The sequence below is a fragment of the Pituophis catenifer genome, unplaced genomic scaffold, assembly GCF_029215685.1.
Source record: "Pituophis catenifer annectens isolate HBS135680 unplaced genomic scaffold, rPitCat1.0.hap2 SCAF_10, whole genome shotgun sequence".
NCBI lineage: Eukaryota > Metazoa > Chordata > Lepidosauria > Squamata > Colubridae > Pituophis > Pituophis catenifer.
Genome location: NW_027256890.1, coordinates 6,414,942 through 6,431,366, shown reverse-complemented (window position 1 = coordinate 6,431,366; position 16,425 = coordinate 6,414,942). Strand labels below are relative to the sequence as shown.

The 16,425-nt window shown below is 45.6% G+C and overlaps 1 protein-coding gene across 1 annotated transcript in view; it reads right to left on the bottom strand.

Moving 5' to 3' along the window:
- The window catches only part of MMP17 (matrix metallopeptidase 17), a 118,821-nt gene that overhangs the window by 12,305 nt on the left and 90,091 nt on the right, over window positions 1-16,425 (bottom strand). Inside the window, exons 4-6 of the mRNA XM_070950844.1 lie at window positions 7,824-8,107; window positions 7,076-7,252; window positions 4,390-4,492 (exon numbers count right to left, since the gene is read on the bottom strand). Of these exons, the coding sequence (XP_070806945.1) occupies window positions 4,390-4,492; window positions 7,076-7,252; window positions 7,824-8,107 (564 nt within the window). The remainder of the gene's footprint in view (window positions 1-4,389; window positions 4,493-7,075; window positions 7,253-7,823; window positions 8,108-16,425) is intronic.

Here is a 16,425-nt window from a genome sequence, read left to right as displayed (position 1 = left end):
TCCCTTCCCTTCCCTTCCCTTCCCTTCCCTTCCCTTCCCTTCCCTTCCCTCCCTTCCCTTCCATTCTGCTTTCTTATTCTATTCTATTCTATTCTATTCTATTCTATTCTATTCTATTCTATTCTATTCTATTCTATTCTATTCTATTCTATTCTATTCTATTCTATTCCATTCCATTCCATTCCATTCCATTCTGCTTTCTTGTTCTGTTCTGTTCTGTTCTGTTCTGTTCTGTTCTGTTCCCTTCCCTTCCCTTCCCTTCCCTTCCCTTCCCTTCCCTTCCCTTCTGCTTTCCTATTCTATTCTATTCTATTCTATTCTATTCTATTCTATTCTATTCTATTCTATTCTATTCTATTCTATTCTATTCTATTCCATTCCATTCCATTCCATTCCATTCCATTCCACTCCACTCCACTCCACTCCACTCCACTCTACTCTACTCTACTCTACTATTCCATTCCATTCTATTCCATTATTCCATTCTATTCCATTCTATTCCATTCTATTCCATTCTATTCCATTCCATTCCATTCCATTCCATTCCATTCCATTCCATTCTGCTTTCTTGTTCTGTTCTGTTCTGTTCTGTTCTGTTCTGTTCTGTTCTCTTCTCTTCTCTTCTCTTCTCTTCTCTTCTCTTCTCTTCTCTTCTCTTCTCTACCTTTCCCTTCCCTTCCCTTCCCTTCCATTCTGCTTCCTTATTCTATTCTATTCAACGATGCCCTTGAAATGATGTCCCAGTGCCTGGAGGCTGTGGGGATCTGGATGGGGAGGAACAGGCTCAGGCTCAACCCTTCCAAGACTGAGTGGCTGTGGCTCCCGGCATCCCGATATAGTCAGTTGACTCCATCACTGACTATTGGGGGCGAGTCTTTGGCCCCCACTGAAAGGGCTCGCAATTTGGGAGTCCTCCTGGATAGGCAGCTGTCTTTGGAGGAACATCTGACGGCTGTTACCAGGGGGACCTTTTATCAGGTTCGCCTGATTCGCCAGTTGCGGCCCTTTCTTGATCGGGATTCCTTGTGCACAGTCACTCACGCCCTCGTCACCTCTCGCCTTGACTACTGCAACGCTCTCTACATGGGGCTCCCCTTGAAGAGCACCCGGAGGCTCCAGCTGGTCCAGAATGCAGCAGCGCGGGTAGTGATGGGAGCAACATGGCGCTCCCATGTAATACCGCTCCTGCGCGAGCTGCACTGGCTCCCGGTGGTCTTCCAGGTGCGCTTCAAGGTGTTGGTTATCACCTTTAAAGCGCTCCATGGCATAGGGCCTAGCTATCTCCGAGACCGCCTGCTGCTACCGATGACCTCCCATCGACCCGTGCGCTCCGACAGAGAGGGCCTCCTCAGGGTGCCATCAGCCAAACAATGTAGGCTGGTGGCCCCCAGGGGGATGGCCTTCTCTGTGTGGGCTCCCACCCTTTGGAATCAGTTGCCCCCGGAGATAAGAAGAATCCAGGACCTCAATGCCTTCCGTCGTTCCCTGAAAACCTATCTTTTTCAGCAAGCCGGGTTGGCTTAAGAAGAAATTTTTAAAATTTTTAAATTCTTTTAATTAGTCTGTGATTCTTAACTTTCGGGCCAAAATTTATATATATTTTTAAATGTTTTAATATTTGTATTCTATGTTTTTTATCTTGGCTGTACACCGCCCTGAGTCCTCAGGGAGAAGGGCGGTATATAAATTGGAAATTAAATTAAATTAAATTAAATTAAATTAAATTAAATTAAATTAAATTAAATTAAATTAAATTAAATTAAATTAAATTAAATTCTATTCTATTCTATTCTATTCTATTCTATTCTATTCTATTCTATTCTATTCTATTCTATTCTACTCTACTCTACTCTACTATTCCATTCCATTCCATTCCATTCCATTCCATTCTATTCTATTCTATTCTTTTAATTCTTGCCAATTTCAGCCTGAGCAATTTGAAATGCGCCAAGGAGAAAAAAGGCAACGGAGGAGACCTATGTGCTTGTCTGCCTTAAAGGAGCCTTGATAGTACAGTGGTTTAATGCACCCTGTTATTAACACAGCTGCCTGCAATTTCTGCTGGTTCGAATCTCTCCAAGGCTCAAGGTTGACTCAGCCTTCCATCCTTTCTAAGGTAGGTGAAATGAGGACCCAGTTTGTGGGGGCAATAAGCTGACTTTGTATAAAATATACAAAAGAATGAAGGTTATTGCTTAACACATTGTAAGCCGCTCTGAGTCTCCGGAGAAGGGTGGCATATAAATCAAATTAAAAAAAAAAAAAAAGATCTTCCCCCTTCATTTATTTTTTTTTTAAATTAACATCCTGGGAGGGACTCTTTTTATCAACCAGGTTTGCAAAATCCAGGCAGCATATAGGATGGGGACGACCTATTTTCCTGATGTTTCAAAAAAAAAAAAAAAAAAAGCCAAATTCTTCAGCTCGAATTTACTCAAATTCATCCAAAGTTATCACAAAATTACATCTTCCAAAGAGGAGAGAAATTGGGTGCAATCGAGCGGGCTGGGAAGCCGTGGCTTGCTTGCACTCCGCTTCCTGCAAAAAATAAAATAAAATAAAATGACTTTGAAGGAGACAGCACCGCTAACATCTCTTCATCACTAGGGATTGTGAAAAATGGGACATGAGAGATCGGCCATTTTCAAGGAGGGTTAATTTTTTTGGTGCTTCTCCCAGAATGAGTTTCATCTTCGAAACATGACTGAGGCCATGGAATTGCAAGCTCACTTCGTGGCCCAGGATGAAAGTTCAGCTGCTTTGGATCTTCACGGAAGGATAACCATTTTTGCCTTCTGATCAGAAAGCCAGCTTATCGTTATTGGCCAAGTTTGGGTCTCTCCCAAAAGAACGGGAAGAAGAAAGAAAACTCGGTGGTGAAAATCTTCAGGGAACCTTCATCAAGTAAGGTAAAGGTAAAGGTTCACCTCGCACATATGTGCTAGTCGTTCCTGACTCTAGGGGGCGGTGCTCATCTCCGTTTCAAAGCTGAAGAGCCAGCAACGCTTTCCGAAGACGTCTCCGTGGTCATGTGGCCGGCATGACTCAACGCCAACGGTGCACTGAACACTGTTCCCTTCCCACCAAAGGTGACCCCTATTTTTCTACTTGCATTTTTTGTTTACGTGCTTTCGAACTGCTAGGTTGGCAGAAGCTGGGACAAGTCACAGGAGCTCACCCCGTTACGTGGCACTAGGGATTTGAACCGCTGAACTGCCAACCTTTCGATCGACAAGCTCAGCCTCTTAGCCACTGAGCCACCGTGTCCCTGTGCCCTTGTCCAATTAGCTGGGAGGTGTCTGACATTCACTGTACAACTGCCAAATCCAGACTTTGTCTTCATATGGCAAATCATATTTCAAGGGGTCTCCGACCGGTCCCTGGTAGTACGGCCTCATGATTGAGCCACTGCATCCCTCTTCATCAAGTATCAGGTCCATAGTAAATCGCTCGTGGAGAACCAGGTTCAAACAAAGACTGTGTTTGAAACTCATGGTCATATCCTCATGGTCCCATTTAGTGTTTAAAATTGGATTCCCGATCTTTCCAGAATGGGAATTTAGGACACAATAACCTCATGTACCAATCTATCTTAGATCTTTTCTTTTATGTACACTGAGAGCGTATGTACCAAGACAAAGTCCTTGTGTGTCCAATCACACTTGGTCAATAAAGAATTCTGTTCTGTTCTGTTCTGTTCTGTTCTGTTCTGTTCTGTTCTGTTCTGCTCTGTTCTGCTCTAGTCTAGTCTAGTCTAGTCTAGTCTAGTCTAGTCTAGTCTAGTCTAGTCTAGTCTAGATGTTTCCTCTCCAGAATTTGGTCTTCAATCCCGTAATATCCATTACTTCTGAGGACATCTGATGGCTGCTATGCACCTTCCTTGTTTAAAGCACTTGAGAGGCTGCCACAGAGAGGGGGGGGGTCAAATTATTCTCCAAAGCACCAGAGGGCAGGGTAAGAAACAATAGATGGAAACTAATCAAAGAGGGAAGCAACCTGGAATTAAGGAGAAGCTTCTTAACAGTGAGGACAATCAACCAATGGAACAGAAGTTGCCTTCAGAAGTTGTGGGTGCTTGATCAAGAGTCTAGACAGTCACTTGTCTGAAATCCTATAGTTTCTCCTGCTTCAGCAGGGGGCTGGACTAGAAGACCTCCAAGGTCCCTTCCAGCTCATTCATTCTATAGAAAGACCTACATCTCTGATAGATGCCCCCGATCTATGAAGTCAAACACTTTCTGCTCTAAATGGAAGAGATGATATCTGGAGTTGGGATGGCAGAACATCTATGCTGCTCCTGTGCAACCCAAATTTCGCTTGATCTTAGTTCAATAATCCTTTCAGCTTCTATTCCTTCCCAAAGAAATGGGGGTGTGCAATTTAGCTTACGGGACAGTGGAGCGATTCTCAGGGAAATCTGGCAGGATGGGATGGTCATCATCTGCGTTCGATATTTCAGGCTTAGCCGTCGGGGACACAGATTCTCTGACTCCTGCAGAGGAAAAACAAGGATGGGTTAACGTACCTTGGACATCAAAACAGATCACCCAAGCCGATGTTTCCAGAGATAGCATCTTCTAAGATCATCTTTTAACGACCCCATAATCCCGTGCAAGGTGGAGTCTGGGCAACTGAATGGAACTAGCAAAACGTTTGCTGGCTGGATGCCCTTCCTTTCACCAATGCGGAGTTTTGTTCTGCAGATCTATTCTCATTGTGCCCAGAGAGAGAAATATCTGCCTCTACCTAGGATCGAATTCACAGTCTCCTGATTGTGAGGTGAGAGTAGCACCTCTAGGCTACCGCACCACTCTACAGCATCTTCTAAGAACCCATCTGTTCTGTCCCCGTCTCACACACGCACCCCCACAGACAGGCAACAGCTAAAGAACTCAGCCGACAACAGTTTTATCCGGTATCAGAATTGGCAGCAACCCAGTGGCTGGCTGGCAGGTATTCTTTACTCACGAGGGGGGAGTTTCTCCCTTCGTCCGGGAACAAAGCCAATACATAATAATCAACAAAGTCCAGTAAATACAAAGAAGGTCGTCTGATATCCGTTTTTTGCTTGTCACAGAGCTGAACCGGCCACCACACCCTCTTTTATACCCTGTGGGGTGTGGTCCAATGACTCAGCCTAATCCCTGGCACGCCTCTTCTTCTGTTGCGCACGCTTATCTCTGCGATGCTGCCGAGGATCCAGCCAAGACTCATCTCCCTCATTACTGTCAACCTGTGGCTGCGTGGACGTGCTTGGCCCCGGGCCTATCTCTTGACCTTCGGCGGACACCGAAGGCATTGCCAGAGAGGAGGGTCCTGGAGAGGGAGGCCTTGCCAACTCCTCTCCTTCACTCTCGGAGTTCTCTCCTGCCGATAACACAGGCTCAGGTAACGGAGCCACAACACCATCATCATATTCTTCACCCTGTTCCCCTTGGGCCTTCCCATCTCTTAATCTGGCATCTGATGATTCCCCCTTCAATGTGAGTTCCTAAATCAGATTACTAGCCCATGCCTCAGTCCTAACATCTGAGAAATCTGATATATCTCTGAATGGAGAAATTGAATACGTCCAGTGATGGGCTGCTGTTCGTTCGGGCCGGTTCGGGCGAACTAGTAGTTGCGATATGCAGGTGGAGTGGGCCTTCCCACCTGCCCAGGCGCAATCCCGTCCTATAGGTCTGTGTTTTTTGACGCTGCACGCATGTACGGACGGTGCACTCGAGCGAATTGCTCAAGTGCACCGTGTTTTCTGATGCCATACACACACATGGATGGTGCGTGTGAGAGAATTGCCGTGTTTTTTGATGCCGCACACATGTGTGGACGGTGCACTTGAGTGAATTGCTCGAGTGCACCGTGTTTTCTGATGCCATAAGCACCCATGGACGGTGTGTGTGAGAGAATTGCTGTGTTTTTTGACGCCACAAGGATGCACGGACGTGCACGCTCACCTTTCTGGTGCTGGGCAAACCGGTTGTTACAGTATGTGACGCCGACCTCTCGTCTCCTTTTTTCTTCTACCCAGCCGAGACAAGAAGGCCCCCCACAAGGCCAACTCTTTGTGAAAGTTGGCTCTCACACCATCTACTTATGTAAATGCTATTTTTTATTAGCATTTACTTTTACAGGGAACTACTGCAATTAGAATGGCCTGCCATTAAAACATGAAAGAGTTGGATACTGTAGTTCTCACTTTTATGGAGCAGGAGAAAGAGCCACAAGAACTCTAAATCTGGATTATCGTCAATGCAGGTAGTCCTTGACTTATGACCACAGCGAGCCCCAAACTTGTTGCTAGGCGAGAGAATTCATAAGTTAATTTTGCCCTATTTCAGGGCCTTTCCCCCCATAGTTGTTAAGTGAATCCACTGCCATTGCTACATTAGTAACACAGTTGTCAAGCGAATCTGGCATCCCTGTTGACTTTGCTTGTCAGAGGGTCGCAAAAAGGGACACCCCAGGACACTGCAACCGTCATAAGTACATGCCAGTTGCCAAGCATCTGAATTTTGATCACGTGATCACGGGGATGCTGCAATGGTTATAAGTGTGAAAAAGGGGCATAAGTCCCTCTTTTCAGTACTGTTGTAACTTCAAGCGGTCGCCAAACGAAGTGTTGTAAATTGAGGACTACCTGTAATGGCCTTTTAGGTTTGTTTTTTCAAATAATAAAATATGTAAAGGTAAAGGTTCCCCTCGCACATATGGGCTAGTCGTTCCCGACTCTAGGGGGTGGTGCTCATCTCCGTTTCAAAGCCGAAGAGCCAGCGCTGTCCGAAGACTTCTCCGTGGTCATGTGGCCGGCATGACTCAACTCCAAAGGCGCATGGAATGCTGTTACCTACCCACCAAAAGTGGTCCCTATTTTTCTACTTGCATTTTTTTACGTGCTTTCGAACTGCTAGGTTGGCAGAAGCTGGGACAAGTCACGGGAGCTCCCCCCGTTACACGGCGCTAGGGATTCGAACCGCTGAACTGCCGACCTTTCGATCGACAAACTCAGCGTCTTAGCCACTGAGCCACCGTGTCCCTATGCCCTTGTCCAATTAGCTGGGAGGTGTCTGACATTCACCGTACAACTGCCAAATCCGGACTTTGTCTTCATACGGCAAATCATATTTCAAGGGGTCTCCGACCGGTCCCTGGTAGTACGGCCTCATGATTGATTCCGTGGCAGAGATGTGACTTAAGCCGATGGCGTGTCCAAATTCGTGAACTGCCACAGCGAACAAATCCATCCCGTCGGTATCTGAAATTAAGAGGGAAGAGCCACGTTAGACCAATGCATAAATGAGGAGCTTCCATCTTTCCCTTAAGTTCTCGTACACAGTATCAGGTCCATGTTAGATCATCACTAACGGAGAACCAGATTCAAACAAAGATTGTGTTTGAAACTAGTCATGGTCTCATTAGTGTTTAAAACTGGATTCCCGATCTTTCCAAAATGGGAATTTAGGACACAATAACCACATCTTGCAGGGACGCGATGGCTCAGTGACTAAGATGCTGAGCCTGTCAATCGAAAGGTCGGCAGTTCAGCGGTTCGAAGCATTTCCAGACTTCTGAAACTTCCAGGAGGCCTGATTTCGCCCTCCCAAAGCCTCCGTGTGGGCCCTGCACTTACCTGGCATCCAAAACAAGCTGCTTGGATGATTCCTGCAAGGGGCGGGGTGGGTGGGTCCTGCCAGTCCTTGCAACTACTGGTTCAGCGAACCAGATGTAAAATTAGTCCAAACTGGCTGAATCCCACCCCTGATCACATGGTTTCAAACTCTTTCGTCTTTGAGGGTGGTCTTTAGTCCTTCTCCTGCCCCACATACCTGATGACCGGAACGTCCAATATTCATCGTCATCAAAGTGAGTGTCTCCAGCAGTATGATGTTCTCCTGGGAAGAAAGCATGGGCTACCGTGCCCCCAGGGCCATCAAAGGGGTAGTCATCGTTGTGATCGGTTTTGGAGAAGTCAATCTGGATGTCCGCATTGTTGCCGGCCACTTCGTGGAAATTGAGGGGTGTGATGTCACTCCATACCTTCAAGGCGTAGTACATCAGGGCGCGAACTGTGTCGTGGCCCAGGTGGGATTCTTTCGGGAACGTTCGAACCCTGAAAGAGGATGAACTAGGATCAACACAGCATCCTTCTTTCAAATATCTAAGGAGATTCTCAATCATCTAGGTCATGATTGTCCCAAATGTGTTTTTTTTCCAAGACTTTCTAGTTTTTCTCAGAAGACGTTTAGCTTCTCATCCAAGAAGCTCCTTCAGCTCTGACTAGATGATGAGGAATGGAAGGATTTATATTCCTTGCAGACAGCTGGACATTTGCATCCTTTTAGAAGGTCCTTGAGGGCACTTGGAGGTTTAGCTGTGTCATCAGTAATGCAAATTGGGTTGAAAGAGGGGTCAAAGAGGAGACTTCCGGTCTGGCTTCCGTCGCCACCAGACGGTCCTCCGTGACCGCCAGCCCCGTTGCCTGCAAAGAGCCGCCTTTACATCTGAAAGGCGGCTCGAAAAACTCCATTTCCTGATGGAAATGTGAGTCAGAACAGGCGAGGGCAGGTAGAGCCCTCGGCGAAGTCCCCAGAGTTTTTTTTTACTCTTGGGGACGAGCAGATTGTGGCTCCCTATTCTTCCTCGCCGCTGCTCCGGGCTTCGGGAGAACTCTGCCTTTTTGCAGAGCCAGGCGCTGGGACCGGACCAACTAATAAAACTAACAGATGGTTTAGCTAAAGAGAGCGAGATTTGAACCTGGGACCCTAAATCGCAAGTATTTTTAATGACTTTATAAGCGTTTCTAACTGAGGGGAAAAAAAGTTTAAAATGGCGACTGCTGAGGCTTGAGAAGAAAGCCGAAAGTGAAAGTCCTTCCGTAATAAGCTACAAAGTAGCGAAATACTCAGTGCCGGCTAGAATCTAGAAGGAAAATATTCATATTAAGTTTTTCTTTTCTTGGAGATTTGCACTTGATTTTGTTTGGGGAAAAGTTTTCTTTAAAAAAAAAAGAGCTTTTTTGTGTGGCAGGATTGTGTTAAAACTAGCATCTGACAAACAAGCAGTGGGGGGGGGTGCTCCCCCATTTGCAATTATGTGAACAAGCTCTGAGTTTACAGAAGCAGAATGGTTTTAATTTAAAAGAATTTCTTCAGGAGGAAATGGCAAAATATCACGAGACTGTGAATCAGAAATTTGAAAAATTAAGGCAGGAAATTAAAGAAATGATACAACTAAAATATGATAATCTGCAACGAAAGATTGTAACAGTGACTAATGCTTTTTCAGAAGTTGTTATAAAGATGGATACAAATATCAAATTATTAGAGTCTAAAATGGAGGAAGTTGATGAAAAGATTTATAATTTGGACAATAAAATACAAAGAATTGAAAATGATTTGATAAATATTCAAGACAATAGTTTAGAAGTAAAGTCTAAAAAGGAAGCTGGTCACAAGACCTACAATGCAGAAGATATAAAGCAAGGGATTGAAAGAGAAGTTGTAATGATGCAATACAGGCTCACAGAATTTGCGGTCAGAATGAGAGGGTTACAGGAAAATAATAGAGATGATCTAAGGAAAATATCTGCTCAAGTTCTGGCTGGGATTTTAAAGGTTCATCCTGAGGAGGTATCTTGCAAAATTGACAAGGCCTATAGAGTAAATTCTTGGATTGCAAAGCAAAAGCAACTGCCTAGAGATGTGGTGATTTACTTCACAGATAAAGAAATAAGAAATGATATTGTGCAAAAATCCTTTAATTCTATTCCACAACTGTATGGAAGAAAGATCTGGATATATAAAGAATTGCCGCCTAAGATGTTAAAAGATAGAAAGAAATTTGGACTTTTGGTGACTGAGCTAAAAAAACAAAATATCTCATTCAGGTGGGACGTTCCAGTTGGTATAATACTGAGATATCAAGGAGAAAGATATCAGCTAGATACTGTTGAAAAAGCGGAAGAATTTTACTACAAGGTTCTTAAAAAGCAAAATCAACAAGAGATAGAAATTCAAGATAAGCAGAAGGAGGTGGAAGTAATGAAGAAACAACAAGTTACAGAGGTCTCTATAGGTGAGCCGCTTCTGGATTCTCCTTCAGAGGTCTCAGCTGGCCTACTTAATACAAGAGAGGTGGCTTTGGATTCTAATGTAATGACTTATCAAGTTACAAACCAACATGGAAATCAATTAGTTGATACACAATTTATAGAACCAGAATGGAGATTTATGCCACAAAAGCAAAACCAACAAGATCAAGTTATAGATCAGCAAAACCAAATAGTTGATATACAATTTACAGAAGGGAAATCAGGATTGAAATCCAACCCACAAAAAGTCAAGAAAAGAAGAAGCAGGTCTCATAAAAATAAAAACTTTTAAACTAAACAACAGTGTAATGCCAGTTACTTAAGAGATGATTGAATATATGAAAAGATAATCGGCAAAGTATTGGTCTATATTATCCTGAGGAGAATGACAGACCTCTGCAGTGCTGTACTTTTGGGATGTGAAAAGGGCCTTAAACTGAATGGATTGGAACTATCTTTTTTTGGATTCTTTGATAAATATACTACGTTTATCTTGAGCTACAAGGCAAGAGTGTTATGGAATTGGGGCACGCAGATGATCTGGCTGTTACCCTATTACGGTGGTTGGAATTAATAATTTGGATAAAAGACACCTCTATAGACACTATATGGAATACAAATATAAAGTCACTCGGGTAGTTGGGTTTTTTTTTTTTTTTTTTGAAGATATTTGCTATTGATGGGGGCAGATGGTAATGGAAGATACCGAACATACTGTTGGAATCAGGATGTGATGTTACCCTAACATGGGTGATGGAGTTTACTATCCAGCTGAAAGACATTACAGAAGATATTATATGGATTACAAGCCTAAAGTCTTTTTAAGAGGATTTTATTTACATAAGGGAATATTTTTTAGTGGTGTGGGCAGAAGAATAAAGATACTAAGAATTATTAAGTATGGTAGTCTTGTAGGAAAGTGGGTGGAGACAGGTTAGTTTATTGATTTATTGATTGTTTAGTTTAAGAAAAAGGGATATTATGTTTAGATATGAATATATGTAAAAGATTTGAGTTAAGAGATATAACGATGGGGGTGAAGGAAATGGGTAGACTATGAATTGAATAAATGTTAAATTAGAATTTATTATATAGTTTTATAACGGAAGGCTTTGAAATGTTATATTAATATACATAAAAGATTCGATTTAAGAGATATATGTATGGGGGGTTAGAAAAAGGGTAGATTATGAGCAGAAATCGCTAAACTGGAGATATAATAATATTATTATTTATTTATTTATTTATTTATTTATTTATTTATTTATTTATTTATTTATTTGTTTGTTTGTTTCAATTTCTATACCGCCCTTCTCCAATTAGGACTCAGGGCGGTGAACAGCCAAAGTAAAAAACAGGACATACAAAATTTAAAAACAATTTAAAATAATTAAATATTTTGGCCGTAAAATTAAAACAACCCAATTTAAAATCAATTTAAAATTTAACTCAAGCCAGCCCAGCTAGTTGAAATAAATAGGTTTTTAGGGCCCGACGAAAAATCCGGAGGTCTGTTATTGTACGTATTTCTGGGGGGAGGTTGTTCCAGAGGGTGGGCGCCGCCACAGAGAAGGCTCTCCCCCTGGGGGTCGCCAGCCGACATTGTCTGGCGGACGGCACCCTGAGGAGGCCCACTCTGTGCGAGTGTACTGGCCGGTGGGAGGCTATTGGTGGCAGAAGGCGGTCTCGTAGGTACCCTGGCCCTAAACCATGGAGCGCTTTAAAGGTGGTCACCAACACCTTGAAGCGCACCCAGAAGACCACCGGGAGCCAGTGCAGCTCATGCAGGAGAGGTGTCACATGGGAGCGCCTCATCGCCCCCATAATCCCCCGCGCAGCCGCATTCTGGACCAGCTGGAGCCTCGGGGTGCACCCCAGGGGGAGCCCCATGTAGACAGCATTGCAGTAGTCCAGTGACGAGTGCCTGAGTGACTGTGCGTAGGGAGTCCCGATCTAGAAAGGGGCGCAACTAGCATATCAGGCGAACCTGATAAAAAGCCCCCCTGGCCACGGCCGTCAAATGATCTTCTAAAGACAGCCGTGTGTCCAGGAGGACGCCCAAGTTACAAGCCCTCTCCGTGGGGGTGAGTGATTCACCCCCAATAGCCAGCGATGGCGTCAGCTGGCTATATCGGGATGCCGGAAGCCACAGCCACTCAGTCTTGGAGGGATTGAGTCGGAGCCTGTTTCTCCCCATCCAGGCCCACACGGCCTCCAGGCACTGGGACATCACTTCAAGGGCATCGTTGGGGTGGCCTGGGGTGGAGATGTACAGCTGGGTGTCATCAGCGTACTGATGAAACTCCACCCCAAAGCCATGGATGATCTCACCCAGCGGCTTTACATAAATGTTGAACAGAAGGGGCGAGAGGACCGACCCTTGTGGCACCCCACAAGCAAGGTGCCTCGGGGTCGACCGCTGCCCCCCACCCCCAACCCCGTCAACCGGTGCAACATGATACCATGGTTGATGGTATCAAAAGCCGCTAAGAGGTCTAACAGGACCAGGATAGAGGAGCAACCCCTATCCCGAGCCCTCCAGAGATCATCCACCAACGCGACCAATGCCGTTTCCGTGCTGTGCCCAGGCCGGAAGCCGGACTGGAGCGGGTCTAGATAGACAGCTTCATCCAGGTACCGGGGAAGCTGTTGCGCTACCACACTCTCAACAAACTTCGCAACGAAGCGAAGGTTGGAGACTGGACGATAGTTAGCCAAAACAGCCGGATCCAGAGAGGGCTTCTTGAGGAGGGGCCTCACAACCGCTTCTTTCAAAGTGGCCAGCAGGACCCCCTCACTCAAAGAAGCATTAACAATCTTCTGGAGCCAGCCTCGTGTCACCTCCCGGGAAGCCAGTACCAACCAGGAGGGACACAGGTCCAATAAACATGTGGTCGCGTTCAGCCGTCCCAGGTCCCTGTCCATGTCCTTGGGAGCCACAGGATCGAACTCCCCCCAGATAACACTCTCAAGACCTGCCTTAGTCATCCCGTCTGGACATACCCAGTCAGAGGCCAGCCCTTCCCAAATCTGAGCGATTTTGTCATACAGATACTGCACAAAGTCCTCAGCTCGGCCCTGCAAGGGGTCATCCCGCACTTCCAGGTGGAGGAGGGAGCGGGTCACCCTAAACAGGGCAGCCGGGCGATTATCTGATGACGCGATAAGAGCGGCAAAATAGCTAGATTTCGCCGCTTTTATTGCCACTAGGTAGGTCTTAATGTGAGACCTCACCAGTGTTCGGTCGGATTCGGAGCGGCTGGTCCTCCAACTACTCTCCAGGCGTCTTTTCCGGCGCTTCATCTCCCTGAGCTCCTCGGAGAACCAAGGAGCTAGGTGAGTTTGGTGCCGGGTCAGAGGCCGCAAAGGCACGACACGGTCCAAGGCCCCGGCAGCCGCACTATCCCAGGCGGCCACCAGGTCTTCAGCCGAGTCATGAGCCAGAGTCTCAGGAAATGGCCCAAGCTCCATCTGGAACCTATCAGGGTCCATCAGGCGCCTGGGGCGGAACCACCTGGCAGTGGTTAGAAAGTCCAGTCAAAGTCCAGTCAAAGGAGCCAGTGGTCAGACCATGACAAGGGTTCGATGGCTATATCCCCTATATCAAGGCCACTCAACCACTGACCAGAGACAAAAACTAAGTCCAGAGTGTGTCCCCCTGTGTGAGTAGGGTCATGAATTAACTGAGTAAGGTCCATGGCCGTCATGGAAGCCATGAACTCTTGAGCCACCTCAGACGTTTCACTGATAGATGGCAGGTTAAAATCCCCCATGATAACAAGTCTGGGGGTGTCCACTGCCACCTCGGCTATAACATTAAGCAGCTCGGGTAGGGCCATTGCCACGTGGCAGGGAGCCAGGTACGTGACCAACAAGCCCATCTGTACTCCACGACCCCACTTCACAAAGAGGGACTCACATCCGGCTATCTGTGGAACAGTGGTCTCCCTTGGATCCAGACCTTCCTTTATAATAACCGCCACCCCCCCCACCCCTGCCCTGAGCCCTTGGCTGATGAAATGCACAGAAGCCTGGTGGGCATACATCCACGAGGGGAACTCCCCCCTCCTGGCCCAACCAGGTCTCCGTAATGCCCGCCAGGTCCGCCTCCCCCTCCTGAATAAGATCGTGAATGAGGGGGGCTTTATTAACAACGGACCTGGCATTGCATAACATCAGCCGAAGGCTCGGGCCCTGAGAATCTGGACAGCCTGGGGAACGAGAAAAGCATTGGGGACCGGAGTGCGCAATCGCTCTAAGATAGCGAGTGCGCATTCCCCGAACATGATGTAGTCCCCAGCTTCCGCCATATCTGCCCCTCCCACTCACTCCCATTATGCTAAATTAGGAGTTATTATATGATGTTATAATAGACTGTCATTTTGAAATGTATAGTATAAGGGGGATAAGATAATATTATTAGAAAGAAAGGGTCAGCATATGGGGATGGAGTAAGGGGATGGTAAAGTATTATATAATCTGTTATGAACTTGGGTTTTATTATGAAGAAGTCACAGGGGGAGGGGAGGAGGAGAGGAGGTTAGGGAGGAGGGGGAAAAAAGGGGGAAAATTTGTATTTGAAAAACTTTTTCAATAAAAAAAAAGAAAGAGGGGTCAAAGAGGCCATTGATGTCAAAATTGAACAGCCCTCTCTCAATAGAGGGGGAGGGATAGGACATTGTCTCTCTTAAGTCTACAACACAGTCCTTTCAGCAGTTCCAAGAAGGCTCCACACCCATTAGCACCACTCAGGTGACCCTGAGGACACAGATAGACCTCCAAGTGACTTCAACGACCCTCTACAAGGATGCAAATGACCAGCTGTCTGCAAGGAATACAAATCCTTCCATTCCCCACCATCCAGTCAGAGCTGAAGAAGCTTCTTGGATGAGAAGTGAAACGTCTTCAAAGAAAACCAAGAAAGTCCAGTTGCCTCTTGAGAAAAAGCACTTTTGGGACAACCGTGGCCTGAATGACTGAGAATCTCTACAGACTTTTAGCTATACAATTTGGAATGAACATCCTTTGAATGGTGTGGGAGTAAGAATGGATTTGCAGAAGAAAAAATTGCAGACTACAGGAACCAATTGCACCACTCAGGTGACCCTGAGGACACAGATAAAGCTCCAAGTGGCCTCAACGACCCTCTAAAAGGATGCAAAGGACCAGCTGTCTGCAAGGAGCATCAATCCTTCCATTCCCCACCATCCAGTCAAAACTGAAGAAGCTTCTCGGATGAGAAGCGAAACGTCTTCAAAAGAAAAACCAGAAAGTCCATTTGCCTCTTGAAAAAAAAATCACCTCCGGGACATCCTTCTTTCCACCACCACAATATATCTCTGTCTTTCTTAGCTTGTGGTCCTGCAACACCCAGAAGAATTGGGGTGAGGGGGGAACTTAGCTAAGAATGTTGAAAACCATCATTTCAAGATTCCTAGAGGACAAGGTAGTCCTCGACTTACAACAGTTCATTTAGTGGTGGTTCAAAGTTACAACAGCACTGAACAACGTGACTTATGACCGTTTTTCACAGTTATGACCTTTGCAGCACCCCACGCTCATGTGATCAAAATTCAGTTGCTTGGCAACTGGTTCATATTTATGACAGTTGCCTGTCCCGAGGTCACGTCATCCCCTTTTATGACCTACTGACAAGCAAAGTCAATGGGGGAAGCCAGATTCACTTAACGACCCGGTTTCTAATTTATCAACTGCCTATGATTCACTTAACAACCGGCTGTCAAATGGGGCAAAACTCACTTGACAAAATGTCTCGCTTAACCATGGAAATTTGGGGCTCAAGTGACGGCCGTAAATCGAGGACTCCCTGGAGTAAGGCCACCCTGCTTATTTAACTCCGTTAAGTTCTTTACGGCTTACAACAACAACAATAACAAAAAAGTCATAAAACCAGACAATTATTTAAAAATGAAGCACGATGCCTGGTTAAAGAAAGCTGAGCTGATCAATAAAGTACATTTTAAGCCGTTTGTTTAAAGCTACGCATCTGTCGCCACTGATAAAGCAGTCTGTACATCATGCGCCGCGTTTCCGTGGGGAGCATCTCCTACAGCAAAGAAACCCCCCAGATCAGCTTATCTAGAGAGACGGCCGGACTCAAGAACACAGTCCATAGAAGCGGAGAGCTTCGCCCGTTTTTTAAACTATCTGTCCAGAGCGGGTGTTTTATTCCCTGCCTCCAAGAGCAGGCTTGCAAAATGATTTAATGAAAAAGTGATTTGTTTTTGTGAGCAAAGCTCCACTCTCAACAGTTGCCATAAACCACTGGAAAAAAACCAATCACCCTCTCTTCGCAGATAATACAGCATTATGAGCTT